The 14,444-nt window shown below is 39.4% G+C and overlaps 1 protein-coding gene across 5 annotated transcripts in view; it reads right to left on the bottom strand.

Moving 5' to 3' along the window:
• Positions 1–14,444, bottom strand: part of HYCC2 (hyccin PI4KA lipid kinase complex subunit 2) — a 100,811-nt gene that overhangs the window by 48,551 nt on the left and 37,816 nt on the right. For all 5 annotated transcript variants that reach the window (XM_075530403.1, XM_075530404.1, XM_075530405.1 and 2 more), the window contains 2 exons: positions 7,015–7,095; positions 5,179–5,280 (listed from right to left, as the gene is read on the bottom strand). In XM_075530403.1, coding sequence (XP_075386518.1) covers positions 5,179–5,280; positions 7,015–7,065 — 153 coding nt within the window. In that variant the 5' untranslated portion in view covers positions 7,066–7,095. The remainder of the gene's footprint in view (positions 1–5,178; positions 5,281–7,014; positions 7,096–14,444) is intronic.

The raw sequence follows: 14,444 nt of genomic DNA, 5'->3' as shown, positions 1-14,444 counted from the left end.
AGGGGGGAAGGGAGACTCCGGATAGGGCAAGATATGACAAAATAATGAGGTATAAATTACCAAGGGAATATGAGGGAGGGGGGAATGGGGAGGGAGGGGGGGGGAAAGAGGACCTGATGCAAGGGGCTTAAGTGGAGAGCAAATGCCTTGAGAATGATTGGGGCAGGGAATGTATGGATGTGCTTTATACAATTGATGTATGTATATGTATGGATTGTGGTAAGAGTTGTTTGAGTCCCTAATAAAATGTAAAAGAAGAAAAGAGAAAAAAAATGATTAGGGCAAAGACTGTACAGATGGCTTTATACAATTGATGTATGTATATGTATGAACTGTGAAAAGAATTGTATCAGCCCCAATAAATTGTTAAAATAAAATAAAAAAAATAAATGCTGGGTCTTAGCTTTAGATAACTCAGATGGGGATCTCTCCCTTTCCATCCAGGACAAGGTTTAACCTTAGATAACTCAGATGGGGATCTCTCCCTTTCCATCCAGGACAAGGTTTAACCTTAGATAACTCAGATGGGGATCTCTCCCTTTCCACCCAGGACAAGGTTTAACCTTAGATAACTCAGATGGGGATCTCTCCCTTTCCATCCAGGACAAGGTTTCATACATTATTATTATGAAGTAAGACAAAAAATAGTTGAGTACATTTTAATATCATCATATTCTAAATACAATAATCTCAGAAAGCGATATGTGTATGTGTGTGTGTGTGTGTGCTCATTCACATAATGTCACAATTGCTGAAAATATTCCTGAACACCTCTTGGGGAAATAGCTTTAGTGTCAGTTTAGAAGGTACACAGGAGTTTTGCAGTTCATAATCCACCACAACTTTATCTTAACTACTCGGCATTAGCAAAGCATCTCCACCCAGTGTAAGAAAAGCAACCTGCCTTTCTTGTTTATTGCCACTAAGTAAGAAGTTTCTCTATATCCCATATAATAAAATCTAAACATCTATTATATTTAACATACTATTGCACAATTAAGCTTTGGTGCTTTAAAAAATGCTAAATGAAAATGTTTTGATAATGATGATGGCAACAAATGTACCAATGTGCTTGACCCAATGGGTGGATGGATGGATTGTGTTAAGAGTTGTAGGAGTCCCCAATAAAATGATTTTTTTTAAAGTGCTAAACGTATCCTCAAAGGAAAAAAATCACCAAAAAGTTTACCCAAAAAAGCATAAAGAAATTTAGTGAAGCAATTGGAAATGAAATGAAATTATTGAGTAAACTTGGGTAGCACCATTGAGAAATCACGCAGCTTCCTAACATGACAGCTTTGCAGAAGACACTTTGACTTTCCAGTTTTGGTGTACGTTTAAGGACTCACATCAACTTAGAAACAAATCTAAAATTAATCCTCCTTCTAGCATAATTTTTATGTTTCTGTACCTTTGTTCTCCTATTTTGAAACTAGAACTTAATATATATATTACTATATATGAACATAAGTTAAAAAGTATTGCTATGCAATAATAAAAACTTTGGTTAAACAAAAATGTGCTTATTATTTGAAAATGTGAAACTATTGCTTTGTTTTCAGGTCTTACACCAACTGCTGTCTCCCTTCACCCACTTTCCTGTTGTCCATCACCCTGGGAAGGGTTTATATGTAGATCATTGTGATTGATTCCCCTTTTCTCCCCCCATGTTCCCCTTCCCCTCTTGGTATCTCTGTTCTCATTATGGGTTCCTGGATTGCCAGTGTTTCTAGCTCTTATCTGTACCTGTGTATGTCTCTGGTCTAGCTGGATTTATAAGGTAGAATTGAGGTAATGAAAGTGTGTGTGTGTGTGTGTGTGTGTGTAACATTAAAGAATTAGAGGAAAGTTGTATGTTTCGATGGTGCTATACTGCATCCTGACTGGCTCATCTCTTCCTTGTGACTCTTCTGGTAAGGGGATTGTCCAATTGTCTCTACTCTGCACTCTCCCTCATTCACATTGATGTCAATGTGATTTTTTTGTTCTGGGTCTTTGATGCCTGATACCTGACCCTATCTACACAGGCTGGTGTGCTTCTTCCATGTGGACTTTGTTGCTTCTCAGCTGGATGGCAGCTTGTTTATCTTTAGGCCTTTAAGACCCTAGACACTGTATCTTTTGATAGCTGGCATCATCAGAAGCTACTGTTTCTTGACATGTCCTCCCCCTCCCTTTAGGTCTACACCCTTCTGAAGATGGCAGTTCCATATCCCTAACCATTCTCCAAACAATTCTGTGTTCTTTAATTTACACATTAAAATGAGTTTGGGCATCTTTCAGGGACTCAAATCACATTCCTTTTAAAATGTTTCTTTGAGTCAGAAAGGAGCAGATGAGAGCTGTAGGTGGATGGGGTAGGGTTTCCCAAGAAAATCTTCTAGAATAGTGCTGGTATTCTCAAAGAATGAGTAAGTGTATTGTCCTGACAGCAAAAAATTCCTCGATGCAGCTTTCCTAGCCTTTTCCTCACCAATGCAGTTTTCCATTTTCTTTTCCCATTTTTTTAAATTGGGGACTCTTACAGATTTTATAACAAATCCATAGTTCAATTAGATCAAGCATGACTGTACAATTGTTGCCACCATCATTTTCAGAGCATTTTCTTTCTTCTTGCACTCTTTAATATTGGTTCCCTTTATCCCTGCCCTCCAAGCCAAGCCAATACCTGTTAGTATATTAAATATAATCATTCCTGTTTTTTGGGTCTGTAATCATACCATCCAATGTATCTATTCACCTGCCATTCTGTTTTTCATTCCCCTCAAGTGGGATTATATTGTCAACTCTCTGAACAATTCTTCATGACTATTCTTTGAAAAAAGTCTACCAAGATGACCTCTTCAGAATCTCAAAACAGTTTCCATCACCTTCGGGGCTGACCTCTCTGGAATTTATCTCTTCAGAAGCCACTGTTTTGACTGCACTTTTCTTTTTCAAGGTCCCCTAACAAAACTAAACGGGAGTCCTGATAGTGCAGTGATTACATGTTGAGCTGTGGACTACATGGTTGGCAGTTCGAAACAACGAAAAATAGCTAGCTCTTCCTAGGTCAACTTTCAGTTCTATAAAAAAAAAAACACATTCTTTGTCTGTTTGTATTTTTATCCTTATAACCTTACCACTTCGTTTTTTGTTCTTTATTGCTTCTTTTGAGTTTAACAGTTTTTAAAGCACAGAAGGAGTGGGTGCACAGATAAAAACTGATGCAAGGGTTTGTAGGAGATGTGTGTGTGTAGTGGGGGGAGAAATGGGAAAGGTGAGGGGATTTGGGGAGTAAACAATGAAGGTGGGAGGGAAAGTGAGCTCTAGAACTGAAGGTGATTACACAACTCTTTTGCAAGGCATTTAAGTGTGTGGGAGTGTGTGTTCTGAAATGGATTGTGGTAATGATTCCACAATTCTTCTTGACATTACTGAACTACTGAATTGTGTGATATGTGGATTAAGTACCAATAAAACTGTTAAATAACACTTTATGGAATATGTCATTTTTATTTTTCCTTCTATTTCCATTTCTCTTTATCACTAATTACTGACATAGAAAGTTCTAATTCTAGAAAAAGGTACAGTATAAGCTAACAATTTGTGAAATCAAGTGTATTTATTCAAGTTTCCCAAGTTCCATTAAGACTAGCTCCTCCTTTTCATTACAAAGGGGTCCCTTTACCAACACACACACACAAACAGCCAACATCCTTGGCAAGTCATTCTCAGTTACCAATAACACCAATCAACCGCTTGCCTTTTTGTAACCTGATAATTCAAAGATTGTATTTTTTTGGTAAAAGTCTAGTAAAGAGAGGGGAAGGGAAAAGCAAAAGATAATCTTTATGTATTAATGAATTCTAATGGAAATGATAGCATTTTAGAATTTTATTTTGTACTACCCTATACTTAGAACCAACATTTATCAAATTTTCATTATGTATATGACATATTCGATTTTTGGGAAATAACAAATATATATCATCACTGCCCATGAAGAGCTTACAATCTAAAAAAGAAAGCATAAAACAGGCAAATTTTAATAAGCAAGGCTTAAATGTTAATTCAGCACAAAAACCTTGAAAACATCCGACCAAGAAGGATATGCAAATATAAGGGGGCTTTTCAGTTCATGGAAAATGGTACTAAAAGGTAGTGGAATTTTCCATGAACTCTTTGAACCAGCTCCGTCATATGTACATTACCCATCCTTAAAATTTTTAAACATTCAGAAATACACAGCTTGAGAGGAAGAAGCGAATGATCCTGTGGCTGCTGCTATAAACAGCAAGAGGCAAGCCTAACTGAGGAGACAAGGCAGAAAGAGGCCCACAAGCAAGTTTTAGTGAAAAGATAAAAATAAAGATGCATTTTAAATTAAGCTGCTGGTTAGGAGATGATTACCTGAACTTCTTCAAACTCACTCCAGTACACAGCAGAGGCATTCTTGGAGGCTGTATCTGGGAAGATAAGAAGCTACTTTCCTGTGTGTTCCTTTCATTGTCATGCGAAAGCATACATGAAACCATTGGAGATAAAACTGTATGTTGTACTAATGTGCTAGTGCAAAGGTAATGTGTGTATCTTACCACAGTTAACAGATGGATTCACTACCAGCATTTTTTCCTCTCTTTCCTTGGCTGGATAATGGGAAATTCTTATTCAAAGTTTTTTGATCTTGACCATTTAAACTAAAAAAGTTCTTTCTCTGAAGAATTTTTAGCATTTACTAGCAGCAGCACTCTGTGTTATAAATTTGATTTCACTGATTAGAGTGATTATATATAGTTCTAAATTATCATTCAAATAACTATAAATAATATTTAAAATAAATAAATCTCAATCAGAATACAGTTAAATGTTGGCTTCTGGAATGAGAAACATTCACAGAAAAAAATTCAACTTTAATGATAATCTATTGAGATGATGAATACTCAAATGAAGAATCAAAACATACTACCTTCAACAGATGAGAATTTGATCAAAATATTTTTCAATAGGAAAAGGAAAGGGTTGGGAGAAGCCAAAGCAACTATCAGAGTGAAATACAGCAGAAAGAAAGTTTCCTAGTTCCATAAAGAACATTTTGTTTTTGTTATTTTTTTGAGGGAAACAGCAAAACCTAGACAAATGGGTTTGGTACACATTTACATTTCACTATGTTAAAATTATTTTTCTTAACTCTCTCACCTCATTATTTGAATCTTGAATAACTTTATAGAGTGCAGGTACCAGTGCTTTTTTCCGGTGTAAAGTTGCTGCATAATTGGTGATCTGAGTGTCAGGTAATGCCTAAAAGAAGCCATGGAAGGAAAACAAACATGAGCTTAGTATTTGGGAACCTAGGAACTTTACTTACACAACTTCTGCCTGAAAAGAGTCATAATAGAGTCAACTAAGAAAAATGAAAATATAGAAAATCAACATGATTATTAAACTATTAAATTGTTACCAAAGTAATTATTTTAACTATTCGACCTTGAAAAAACTGAGAAATCATAAATTGTACCAAGATTTAAGAAAGTAAGTACTTTAAAGTAGTAATCTGTTCAGAAGGTAATATAGAAGAGACTTTAATTCTCACATTTACGCTTTCATAAAGTGTGTGTTTGCATAGTTAATAAATTTTATAATTTTTAATCATGAATAATTAAAGGAAACAAAACTGGGAGGGTGGAGAGAGGATTGTTTGGAAAGGGGGAACTGATTACAAGGATCTACATGTGACCTCCTCCCTGGAGGATGGACAAAAGAAAAGTGTGTGAAGAGAGATGTCAGACAGGGCAACATATGACAAAATAATAATTTATACATTATCAAGGGATCATGAGGGAAGAGGGAGCGGGGAGGGAGGGGGAAAGTGAGAAACTGATGCCAGGGGCTTAGGTGGAGAGCAAATGTTTTGAGAATGATGAGGGCAATGAATGCACAAATTTGCTTTACACAACTGATGTATGTATAGATCGTTATAAGAGTTGTATGCGCCCCTAATGAAATGATTAAAAAGAATGAAAGGAAACAAAAGTTGAGAGCACATGTCCTGTTTCTGGACCTTATTAAAGCTTGAAGACTGTCTCTCTTTCTCATACTTTCAGATTTGGATAGCCCCCGTTTGTTGTGAGTTAGGTTTTTTATACCAACATGGCAACTGTAAGAAGATGTTGATGTAGTTTAGCCTGCCAATCAGGTTGCCTCTTGATTACCTCCTTTAGAGGTGCTACTGAAATAAATGGCTCACTGGAGGCTAGGAGCACACGCTGCCTGAGCTAGCTGCCCTGCCTCATCACATGTGCTGTGCTACCTGTGGGCCATGCAGTGCTCTGCTTCACTTGGCCCAGCAAACTGCGGACTGAGGTAGACTTCAATCCTGTGCCTTGCTGTTTCATGCCTTGGTACTGCCCCATCTTGTGGTGTCTACTACCTGTGGGTCTAATGTCACTCATCTTGCCACCACTCTAGACCCTACACCTCCAGCCAGCCACCTCGTCGCTCCACCACGCTGTTACTGGCCTCTGCCACACCTTGCAACTTCATCTTTCTACTGTCTGCTTCTTTGGCCTTGGGTTAGTGGTGAATTGAAAAGACTTTCAGTATTTTAATTGACCCACAAAAGTGACTTGGACCGAGCTCTCTGTACTGCTGTGCAGAGTAATTTGCTGTTATATATTTTTTTGCTATATATATATATATATATATATATATATATATATACATTTACATACATAGATACATATACAGCTATATAATGTGTATGTGTATTTTAAATCATGTGTTCTGGTTTGTTTCTCTAAAGAACCCTGCCTAACACATTAGTCTTAATAACTATTTTCATTTTCATATATTATTTTCCCACAATGATCTATATTAGTGCATTTTAGAGTTGTACTAGAAATGTTTATTTTGTACTTTACAATTTCATTTTATATCAAAATATGTGTACAAGCTCATCCATGGAACACATATTTTCTGTCTAATTTAATGAAATCTAAAATCACACAATCTAGTCTTACCCTCATAACAATTTACCTTGAATTCTGATAACCATTCTTCTACAACACCACGTTCAGATCCCAGCATCTTCTTCTACCTTCTATGTTTCTCTTATCTCTAAAAGAAAAAATGCAGAGTTTGAGTAAAGTATTCCTTAGAAACTACTCAAGTAAATGATGTGTGTCTTTAGTAAGAATAAACCTATCTAGTATATTCAAGGATCAGTCAAAAAGTATTGCTACACTAGAGACCTTGATTAAACAAAAATATCAAAATACGATGTTATTGATTTTCCAAATGTCTTTCCTCTTAGGTCTTTACATGTCTGAGGACAGTGTTTTCATATCTGTAACCATTCCCCCCAAAATTGATTCACACCACATCAAGACAGTTTTGGCAACATTTAAAAGGAACATTATTTGTTCCTTTTGAATGTTTCTGGAATTTTTGGAACAAAAAGATGTCAAAGGGCAAGATCAAGCTGTGAGTAGTAAGGTTTACCTAGTGAAATCAATGTAGGGCAGCTCACAAAATGAACAGGTGCATTACAGTGATGGGGGAAAATTCCTCAATGCAACATTTCAAGGCCTTTTTCTCACCAACGCAGTTTTTCATTTTCTTAAAACTTCTCAATGAGTTTCCATCATTTTATTTCCTTTGAGAAAATCTATCAAGATTACTGAGATAGTTTATTGTGCCAGCCTGGCCGATAAACACAAGTAGGATTAACTGAAGGGCAGAGGGATAAATGGCTCGGTGAGCCTCGCCTTACTTATTCTGTGCCTCAGTTTAAAGGGGTACACTACCTGTGGGATGCCTAGCCTGTGGACTTTGTCACTGTCAGTTGAGGTCCCTTTAAGCCCACATGATTGGAGTGTTCATCTCTGGAGCTGGGGATCGACAGTTGATGACAGTTGGGGACCTGCCTTGCTGCCTGGATATATATAGCCCAGCTCTCTCTACAGAAGGGAAATGGCAACTGGCGGCTCTCAAGCCTTAAAAGGACTGCTAGTGTCTCACTGCTTTATAATTTAACTGTTAATTTCTTGTATTATCTATCTGTATATAATTTAATGGTTCATTTCTTGTATTTTATATATTTATCTTTAATTACTAGCAATCTGGTTTGTCTCTCTGGAGAACCCTGTCCAACACAATTACCCTTTTAAAATATCCCAAACCAGGAGGGTGTTGTTTATATCTCTACAGGGAGAGAGGGACCAGACTTCAACCCAGTGCACAAAGACGTGAATGCAACAAACTTGCATAAACCAGGGAACCAATAAAGAGGTCTGAGGGGCCGGCCCCAATTCCAACTACAGGGACAACCCCCACCCTCCCTCCAGAAGAATTCACTCCAGAGAACAGCACTGATGCTACAGCTCAGGGAAAGGGACATGTCTGATCAGAGCCCACAGGAGTAAACGAAAGGGAAGGGTGAGAGAGTGGAGCACAGTCTGGCCCACCAAGCCCTGAGGACAATATTCCGGCTTAGAGCAGCCAATGTACACAGAGGACCATAGGCACGGACCCACCACAAAACACACATCCCTCATTGACCCATAGAGCTACAAAGAACAAAACTGGAGGCACAGTGTGGGAATTGTGCGTGATCTGACTCCACCACACAGGAGCGAAACACTAAGGGCATCAAGGGGACAGCAAAGGGAGCAAAGCAGTGAAGTCCCCAGGGAATGGCATAAATAAGCTTTGGGGCCAGGGTGTAGCAATCCATCAGAGTTGATGGGAAGATACTCCTAAATGTCAATAAACAGACCTTTAACTATTTTTAGGTGTTTCCTTTTTTTTGTCCTTGGTTTTCTTTATTGTTATTTTGCTTTCTTGTTGTTTTGTTTTGCTTTCTCTTGTTTTTGTGCTTATTATTGTCTCTGCTTCTCTATCTAGATAAGATAGGCAGGATAAACAATCTGGAAGAGAAAACAACAGGACCAACAGCTGGGGGTGGGGGGTGGGGGCAAGGGGGAGGAGGGGCAGGGAAGGAAGTGAGTGCTAACAAGCCCAGAGACAAGAGAACCCCCAGGGATCAAAGTCCATGGTGAGGAGGGTGGAGGATGGAGGCCTGGTAGGGCTTGATCAAGGACAATGTAACAGAGAAGAATTACTGAAACCCAAATGAAGGCTGAACATGATAGTGGGACAAGAGGAAAATAAAGGAAAACAGAGGAAAGAACTAGGAGACAAAAGGCATTTATAGAGGACTAAATACAGGCATGCACATATGTAAACATTTTTATATGACAACAGGGATCTATGTACATATATTTATAGTTTAGTATTAAGAGAGCAGACAGATATTGGGCCTCTACTCAAGTACTCCCTCAATGCAAGAACACTTTGTTCTAGTAATCTGGCATTCCATGATGGTCACCTTCTCAACACGACTGCTGAACACAAAATGGGTACATAAGCAAATGTGGTGAAGAAAGCTGATGGCGCCCAGCTATCAAAAGATATAACATCTGGGGTCTCAGAGGCCTGAAGATAAACCAGTGGCCATCTACCTGAGAAGCAACAAAGTCCACATGGAAGAAGCACACCAGCCTGTGTGATCAGGAAGTGTCGATAGGATCAGGTATCAGACATCAAAGACCCAGAACAAAAAAATCACATCAATGTGAATGAGGGGGAGTATGGAGTGGAGACCCAAAGCCCATCTGTAGATAATTGGACAAACCCCTTACCAAAAGGATCACAGGGAGGAGACGAACCAGTCAGGGTGCAGTATGGCACCGCTGAAACATACAACTTTCCTCTAGTTCTTTAAAGCTTCCTCCCCCCACTATCGTGACCTCAATTCTTCCTTACAAATCTGGCTAGACCGGAACATATACACAGATACAAATAAGAGCTGGAAACACAGGGAATCCAGGGAACCCCTCAGAACCTATATTGAGAGTAGTGATACCAGGAGGGGAAGGGGAAAGTGGAAACCAGTCACAATGATCTACATATAACCTCCAGGACTCCTTCAGGACCAGTGGTGAGAGTGGCGATGGCTGGAGGGTGGAGAGAATGTGGGGGAGAAAGGGGGAATTGATTACAAGAATCTACGTATAGCCTCCTCCCTGGGGAGGGGGAGGGACAGCAGAGAAGAAGGCGGGGACGACGACACAATAATAATTTATGAATTATGAAGGGTTCATGAGATAGGGGGCAGTGGGGAGGGAGGGGGAAAATGAGCAGCAGATATTAAGGGCTCAAGTAGAAGGCAAATGTTTTCAGAATGATGATGTAGCAACAAATGTACATATGTTCTTGATAAAATGGATGTATGTATGGATTGTGATAAGAATTGTATGAGCCCCCCCAATAAAATGATTTTAAAAAACACCTAAAAGACATTTTAATCGGGATCTGTTATCAGGCATCAAACAAAAAATCACATCATTGGCGGCACACCTCCATGATACGATCGCCAAAGACAAACGGGTGCAAAAGCAAATGTGGCGAAGAAAGCTGATGGTGCCCGGCTATCAAAAGAGATAGTGTCTGGGGTCTTAAAGGCTTGAAGGTGAACAAGCAGCCATCTAGCTCAGAAGCAACAAAGCCCACATGGAAGAAGCACACCAGCCTGTGTGATCACGAGGTGCCAAAGGGATCATGCAAAAAAAATTATATCTATATATACCATAGTGAATGAAGGGGGGAGTGCAGAGTGGAGACCCAAAGCCCATTTGTCGGCCACTGGAGATCCCCTCACAGAGGGGTTTAGGGGAGGAGATGAGTCAGTCAGGGTGCGATGTAGTACCGATGAAGACTACAGCCTTCCCCCAGATCCTGGATGCTTCCTCCTTCCAGGTTAAAATGATCTGAATTCTACCTTGCAAGACTGGATAGAGCAGAGATTGTACACTGGTGCATATAGGAGCTGGGGGCACAGGGAACCCAGGGTGGATGATACCTTCAGGACCAGGGGTGTGAGGGGCGATACTGGGAGAGTAGAGGGTGAGTGGGTTGGAAAGGGGGAACTCATTACAAGGATCTACATGTGACCTTCCTGGGGGACAGACAACAGAGAAGTGGGTGAAGGGAGACTCCGGATAGGGCAAGAGATGACAAAATAATAATCTATAAATTATCAAGGGCTCATGATGGAGGGGGAAGCGGGGAGGGAGGGGAAAAAAAGAGGACCTGATGCAAAGGGCTTAAATGGAGAGCAAATGCTTTGAAAATGATTAGGGCAAAGAATGTACAGATGTGCTTCATACAATTGATGTATGTATATGTATGGATTGTGATAAGAGTTGTATGAGCCCCTAATAAAATGTTTTTTAAAAAAAGACATTATAATCTAAAAAAAGTAAGAGTATATTAGCAAGACTGTATTTGCACGTAAACAGCAATATTCTACCATTAAAAGTAAATAAACTTGTATAGATAGATAGATAGATAGATAGATAGATAGATAGATAGATAGATAGATAGAGCCAAAAAGTGGGTGAAGGGAGACGCCGGACAGGGCAATATTTTGACAAAATAATAATTTATAAATTATCGAGGGATCATGAGAGAGGGAAGTGTGGGAAGGGAGGGGAAAAATGAGGACCTAATGCCAGGGGCTTAGGTGGAGAGCAAATATTTTGAGAATGATGAGGGCAATGAGTGTACAGATGTGCTTTGCACAATTTATGTATATATGGATTGTGATAAGAGTTGTATGAGCCCTTAATAAAATGATTAAAAAAATAAAAAAAAATTTTAAATTTAAAAATAAAAATAGAGCCAGAACTATATGCCCAAATGATATTACCCTTCAAATAAGTAATCTTTCAGGTATTTCATCTATTCCACTGTTATTTTCTTTGAAATATCAGCTAGTTATTTATCAAAAAATAGATTCCATGACATAACCATGATTACTGTGCATTTTATTTTATGCTAATTATATCTAAATGTTTTAATAAAATACCAAGCATAGATTCATCACATACTATCAAGTTCTATTTATAAACAAGTTTCTATGGCCTAAGGTAGTTGACCCTTGACACTGCTCAGAACCCTACTAGGCAACTGCCCAAAAACGTATAAAAGAGATTCAGTCAGGTATTCATTGGTTCATGCCATATATGAATTTCTTAAGCATCCTGAAGGATTACTAGTTATGAATGCCTTAAGCAGCATCAAAAGATGGCGGGAAAATACAATGTATTGTAATAAAAAGTTGATATTCAGCCATTTTAGGAGATGACATATGACCAAAGACTGCTGGTACTAAGCGGTGCTGAATGTAATGCAAAAAATAGGGCTCCAGAAATGGACAGAATACGAACCAAGATATCTCAGCAACAACAACAAAAAAGCAACACTGTGTCAGTCCGCTCTGCAAGGGTATCGGGCGGGAATTTTCCCTAACCAGCCTCGCCAATTGCTGAAGTTCTACGTACTTCTTGTCAACTTCCTTTGGCCAAAGACACAGTAACTCGTCTACAAGTGCAAAGCATTCAGCAAACAAAAGCAAGGCAAAGCCACGAGAAATGGGTACCTGAATTCCATGACACATATGGTAATGCTGTTTTAGCTAGTGAGCTACTTTCTGTGTTGCAGTATGGACGTATACAGCAACACAAACTGAAATAGAATGGAAACTGTCCCCTAATGACAGTCACCACAAAGGAATGGATAGGTCAGTAATCAAACCAGTTGATAATGTAATAATTATTTGAAAATCAACTTAAAATTTATGTCAAGTAAAATCAGTGTGCACCCACTAAGAAATGACATTATTGAAGAAATAAAATACATTTTTTAAAAAGCAGCACTGGAAGTGTTAGTAGTCTATGTCAAAATATCTGGAAGACAGCTAGTACCTAACCAATCAATCAAAAGAAATCCACATTTGTGCCCATTCCAGAGAAAGGTGGTCAAACAAAATAGACATTTTGAACAACATTACTAAGATCACATGCTGGCAATAGTCTGCTAAACATAATTCAAAAATCGCTACAGTAATGTATATCGAGAGGGAACCGCTGGACGTGCAAGCTGGACAGCAGTGCTGTTGTCAAATAGATGGTGGCAAAAAGGAGGAATCAACAGAAAGATAATGTACTTCTGCATTTATCAACTACACAAAAGCATTCATCTGAAATGTCCACAACAAACGACAGATAACATTACATATTCAAACAGATGGGATCTAATTTTAAGTATAAAACCATAACTTACTTGTTCAATAAGCCACGTACAACTTGTCTTCAACTTTCTTAGGTTACAAAGCAGTGTTTGAACTGACTATCATCACACCAGCAAACATGAAACATCTTTGTCTAGTTTCTCTGTCTGGACCCAACATCACCAGTAGGCCTCCAAGTCTAAATACAAGGAGGCTTCAAAAACTACTTGGAAAAATTTCATTAGCTTTTAATTCCATTTTTCCACTTTTTGGAGCCCTGCTATACAGTCTCACAATGTTTTACCCTCCCTGCTCGCTAGGATTTTTAAAGAACAAATAATCATCCCAATAATCTCTTCGTGTTCAATTTATAAAACTACTACTTCAGCACAAAACAAACTCACTGAAAAGGAGGACTTTAACAATCAAGTGGATAAGATGACACGCGCTGTGGAGACTGGTCCTCCTCTTTCCTCTGCCACTCCTGTTATCGCCCAATGGGCACATGAACAAAGTGGACATGGCGGCAGGGATGGAGGTTATGCATGGGCACAGCAACATGGACTTCCACTCACCAAGGCTGACTTGGCCACTGCCACTGCTAAGTGTCCCATTTGCCAGCAACAGTAACCAACATTAAGTCCAAGATATGGGACAATTCCTCGAGATCAACCAGCAACTTGGTGGCAGGTTGATTACACAGGACCACTTTCATCATGGAGGGGACAGCGTTTTGTTCTTACTGGAATAGACACCTACTCTGGATATGGATTTGCCTTCCCTGCATGTGATGCTTCTGCCAAAACTACTATTCGTGGACTTACAGAATGCCTCATCCACCGGCATGGCATCCCACATAGCATTGCTTCAGATCAAGGAACTCACTTCACAGCAAATACAGTGCGGCAAAGGGCCCATTCCCATGGAATCCACTGGTCGTATCATGTTTCTCATCATCCTGAAGCTGCCGGTTTGATAGAACGATGGAACAGGCTCCTAAAGACACAATTACAGCGCCAACTAGGTGGTAACAACTTGCGGGGCTGGGGCAATATTTTCCAGGAAGCTGTATACGCTCTAAACCAGCGGCTAATATATGGTGCTGTGTCTCCAATAGCCAAAATTCATGGATCCAGGAACCAAGGGGTGGAAGCTGGAGTGGCACCACTCACTATTACTCCTAGTGATCCCCTTGCAGCATTTTTGCTTCCTGTCCCAGCAACCCTGTGTTCCTCAGGCCTGGAGGTCCTGGTCCCAAAGAAAGGAACTCTCCCACCTGGAAACACAGCACGGATTCCACTGAACTGGCAGCTGAGAATGCCCCCTGGGCACT

The sequence above is a fragment of the Tenrec ecaudatus genome, chromosome 13 (genome assembly GCF_050624435.1).
Source record: "Tenrec ecaudatus isolate mTenEca1 chromosome 13, mTenEca1.hap1, whole genome shotgun sequence".
Taxonomy (NCBI): Eukaryota; Metazoa; Chordata; class Mammalia; order Afrosoricida; family Tenrecidae; genus Tenrec; species Tenrec ecaudatus.
This window is presented reverse-complemented; position numbering and strand designations above follow the sequence as displayed.